Raw genomic sequence first — 4,844 nt, 5'->3', positions numbered from 1 at the left:
CTCATATTAATGACATGTGATTCACATGTAAATCACATATGAATTACATTTGAGTCACAAGTAAATCACATGTAATTACAAATGAATCACATATGAATTACATATGATTCACATGTAAATAACAATTGAATCATATATGAATTATGTCTATATGAACACATACATTTTGTGTGAGTATTCTTCGTTAATTTTCTTGTAAAATTTCACATTTGAATCTTAAAAGATAATCGCATGTGAATATTACATTATATAATCACATGTGAATCTTACACGATATAATCACATGTGAATCTTACATGATATATACATATGCATTTTTGTGAGTGTTCTTGTATTCGTCAATTTTTTTTTAATTTTCTTGTATATTTGGAAGAGTTTATGGAAAATATTGAGGCGAAAAGTAATAAATTGAAGAAAATATGAAAATCTTGATATGAAGACATGAAAACGCTTTTGAAATTTTGTAGCATTTTTTGTTTTTTTAGATTTTATTTTGTATAGAATAAAATATTATACTATTTTGTTTATATGTTAGTAAATAAAAATGAGTTTTTTGACGATTAATAACGAATATTATAATATAAAAAATATGCATATATACACTTGAAAAAATATACATATGTTTACCTAAAATGTTGATTTTTTGGGGTAAACAAGTTATAGTTTTTTTTTTTTTTTTTTTTTTTTTTTTTTTTTTTTTTTTAACTTACTGATTTTTGAAAATTTAATGTTTTTTAAAAAATTGTATTTTTAAATTTTTTTTTTCAATTTTTTAAAAAAAATCACGTTTTCTAAAAACTTTAAAAAAATCTATATTTTTAAAAAAATCAAAATTATGTTTTAAAAAAATCAAAAACTATTATTTTGTTAAAAAAAATTCAAAATTTTGATTTATTATTTTATTGGGTTTTTAGCACTGTAGCACAACAAAGTTTGACAAATTTTTATATTTAGTCACTCAAGTATTTTTTGTGTTCAACTGGTCATGAACGTTAGAAAATACCGACTAATTAAAGGTTTTAAGGGAAATTGTATCCGGTTTACGAGTGACATACTGATGTGGCTTGACATATGTGGTTTGTTTTTAGCACTGTAACACAACAAAGTTTGACGAATTTATGTATTTAGTCAGTCAAGTAACCGGCTATTCATGTATCATGTCATATAATGGTGTAACTGATAGGTAAACTCAATTTTAATGGTCTATTAGGCATAAAAAAATACTTGACTAATTAAATGTGTAATACATGCCAAAAATCTTATTTTATTTTTTAGACCTTTTTATTAATATTTCCAATAACACAAAAACTTAAACATTAAATTAGATCAGTAGATGTTACTTTTGTTTTGGATCTATGGTAAAAAAAAAAATCGAACATCTTTGTTTGCCTTTTCACTTGTTATCATAAAATACATGTTTGTTTGCCTTTTCACTTGTTATCATAAAATATGTATCTTTTCAAATAATATGAAAAAATCACTTTCAATTAAAGTTAAACTGTCAATCATCGTTAGTAGCTAATTAAATCCGTTCCTAACAGTATTACATTTTTTTCTTTTTAGCAATGAAATAATTAATTTCATTAGTAGTTTTTTTTTTTGAACGACCGGTTAGAACGGCCGTTGTTGATAATAAAACATATTAATTAAGTTACAGTTGAATTAATAATAAAATGCATTTACTTAAAGTAGCTAATTAATTGTTGATAAAACTTATTTACTTAGACTTTCACTAATAGTAAAAGAAAGATTGCAAATGAAACGTGAAATGTAGAAATTGTGAACGAGGCACTAAAGTTTGGTAATGACCTGCCGTCGTTCGTAGTTGGTACCGGAATGATGAAAGATGGAAAAAATTTCAACCTCCCATCAATCCATCATCATCTTCGACGTAATTATATCTTATCCTTGCACATTGATTATTTGAAATTTGTCACCATATACACACAGTTATACACACCCATATATGTAGATCTCTCTCTCTCTCTCTCTCTCTCTCTCTCTCTCTCTCTCATACACACACACACGGTGGTTTGAGCTGTTGTTTTCTGAGAGATATTAAGGTCGAAGGTCGTTGTCAAGATGGAAGCAAGTCTCCTGCTCACATTCCAACATACCCCACCCTACTGGGACCCGATTTTTTCCAACATAAACAACAATTATTGTTTTTAATTATGTGGTGTGTTGTTGTTGTTGTGCTTAGGTGGTTTGTTGTTTTCGAATTAGAGAGCGACCCTACTGGGATCTCTTGTATTCTTGTAACTTTTTAACTCTCTTTCTAGCAAGTGAAACTGTACTCAAAGAACCCATATATCAAAGCCAGTCGTTGTCTACGGGTATGAACGAAAATACTTGGTCTAAGAAGGTGGTTGAGATGGCCATTTTCCCATAACTTTTCATGGATTCCTTTTTGAACCCTTTTGTCCATGTATAAATCCAAGTCCTTACAACCAAACTTACGCACATATCATATGCTCCTTGAAGTTCGTCAATCACATATCTATGTCAAAAGAAGAAATGGATTTATCTGTGAACGTCAATGGTCAGTCGAAAGTGCCTCCCGGGTTTCGGTTCCACCCTACAGAAGAAGAACTTCTTCATTACTACCTGAGGAAGAAAGTTGCTTATGAAAAGATTGATCTTGATGTTATTCGAGAGGTTGATCTTAATAAGCTTGAACCCTGGGACATCCAAGGTATATGTACATTCCATTTATTCATTCATCAATAGTTTTTTTTCTTTGAAAACAAAAAATTTAAGCTTTTTGTTTGTGTTGTAGACAAGTGCAATATAGGCTCCACCCCCCAAAATGATTGGTACTTTTTTAGTCACAAAGACAAGAAATATCCGACAGGGACCCGAACAAATCGTGCCACTGCAGCTGGTTTCTGGAAAGCCACCGGACGAGATAAAGTCGTACACAGTAGCCTTAGAAGAATCGGCATGAGGAAGACACTTGTGTTTTACAAAGGGAGAGCTCCTCATGGCCAGAAATCTGATTATATTATGCATGAATACAGGCTTGACGACAATATCATTACTACGCAAGATTCCAGCGTAAGTTCTTTGACTTTTGAGCATAATACATGATGTTTTCTTTGTTCTTCTGGTCACTAGTAACTGTTAGTTGGGTAGGAGCACTGTCATTGTTTTCTTTAGATTATGAAGCATTACCAAGAGCACTATAGCATCTTTTTAGAAATAATTTGATGGTTACATACACATGTGTATCCTTATGAATTATGATCAAGAAGCATTAATTTGTATTCGAAAATCTGGATTTGGTTCAGGCTTCAAACATGTCTGATTATACTCACGAAGAAGGGTGGGTGGTATGCCGTGTCTTCAAGAAGAAAAATTACCATAAATCCCTCGAGAGCCCTCACAGATCGTTACCTGACTCTATGGATACCAGAGCACAGTTACAACTGTTAAACAAAGATGACGTTCTTGAGCAATTACTTGTGTACATGGACAGTAGGTCTTGCAAACAAGAAATCGAAAACTTCACCACCACCCAATTCGTGAATCCCATGTTCCTCCACCTCCCTAGGCTCGCTAGTTCCACCCAGCTAACCACATCCCCTCCTGAAAGCTCAGCCACCTTCGATCAAGGATCGAGTCTCAAGACCTATGATTCCATGAGCGACTTACTAGCGGAAGCGGAACATTCAAGGAACATTCATACTAAAATGATGGAGGATCATGAGTGTATCAGTAACTGGGCGGATCTTGACAAGTTTGTGGCTTCCCAGCTCAATGGTCAAATGGAGGAATCAAAACAGTTGTATTCTTGCTATGGATCAGAATCCAATGATGAGAAGTTGGATTTTTCGGTTGATAAGGATGAACAGGATGTATCAGCTAGGCGGAACGTAGCATCATGCAACAGCGAGCTAGATATTTGGAGCTTAACCCGACCGTCGTCGCTGGATCCGCTATGCCACTTGTCAATATAACTTATATATAAAGATGCAAAATAAACGTATAGTACAATGCATATTAAGTTGTCAGAATTGAAGTCAAGTGATAGAATAAAGTGATGGACACATAGGAATAGCATCAAGAACGCAACATGGGAACATTACCTTGACTACAGAAAGCTATAGAAGGAATGAATCATAATGGTGATAGTGAGATATGGATTTAGTGGTGATGGATGATTATCATGTACCCATATACTAATTAAATACGTTTTCTATTTGTATTGCAACATTTTCATTTAGGATACATGACTTGCTTCATATTCAATAGATTAAATCCAGTTATATTGAACTTGTCAATAGGTAAAAAGAAACACTTTTAAGTTTAAATAGATGTTTAATTTCATTTTATAGTTCAATTTGTGTACGTGTATATATGTATATACTGTAGCCCATAGCTGGCCCTTGTTGATAAATAGGTTAGGCCCACTCGTGTGTATGTATTGATATATATCGGCCCACTAGTGTATATATATATATATATATATATATATATATATATATATATATATATATATATATATATATATATATATATATATATATATATATATATATATATATATATATATATATATATATATATATATATATATATATATATTGTGTATTCTCTCATTAATCAATGCAAGAAATATCATTCCCAAACATGGTATTAGGGCGAATACCAAGACTTTCCTAATTTCCCTCCTAAAATCCCTCTATTTCATGTTCACTCTCTTCTTCCCCCTCATGGCAGTAACAGTGTCGCCTGTAAGCCCCAATAGCTTCTTACGTTCCTACTCTCTGCCTTCTTAAAAGTGTCAGGATCATCAAACACCACACCACCCATTCATAAAGCCTTTGCACTCACAAACACCA

The 4,844-nt window shown here is 32.0% G+C and overlaps 1 protein-coding gene across 1 annotated transcript; it reads left to right on the top strand.

Annotated features, from left to right (window-relative positions):
- Window positions 1-1,610: 1,610 nt before the first annotated feature.
- LOC111919076 (NAC domain-containing protein 43) lies at window positions 1,611-4,268 on the top strand. The gene is made up of 3 exons (XM_023914687.3): window positions 1,611-2,695; window positions 2,780-3,057; window positions 3,291-4,268. Exons 1-3 carry the CDS (start codon window positions 2,503-2,505, stop codon window positions 3,957-3,959), a joined length of 1,140 nt encoding a protein of 379 aa, XP_023770455.1. The 5' UTR covers window positions 1,611-2,502; the 3' UTR covers window positions 3,960-4,268.
- The last annotated feature ends 576 nt before the right edge of the window (window positions 4,269-4,844 follow it).

This window comes from Lactuca sativa, chromosome 3 (genome assembly GCF_002870075.4).
Source record: "Lactuca sativa cultivar Salinas chromosome 3, Lsat_Salinas_v11, whole genome shotgun sequence".
Classification (NCBI taxonomy): Eukaryota; Viridiplantae; Streptophyta; class Magnoliopsida; order Asterales; family Asteraceae; genus Lactuca; species Lactuca sativa.
This window is presented reverse-complemented; position numbering and strand designations above follow the sequence as displayed.

Bases quoted from the DNA above. Each gene is read 5' to 3' on its own strand.
- LOC111919076 (XM_023914687.3), top strand. From the start codon at position 2,503: ATGTCAAAAGAAGAAATGGATTTATCTGTGAACGTCAATGGTCAGTCG. The intron at 2,696-2,779 runs GTATATGTACAT...TTTGTGTTGTAG, and splicing joins TGAACCCTGGGACATCCAAG to ACAAGTGCAATATAGGCTCC. The intron at 3,058-3,290 runs GTAAGTTCTTTG...GATTTGGTTCAG, and splicing joins TTACTACGCAAGATTCCAGC to GCTTCAAACATGTCTGATTA.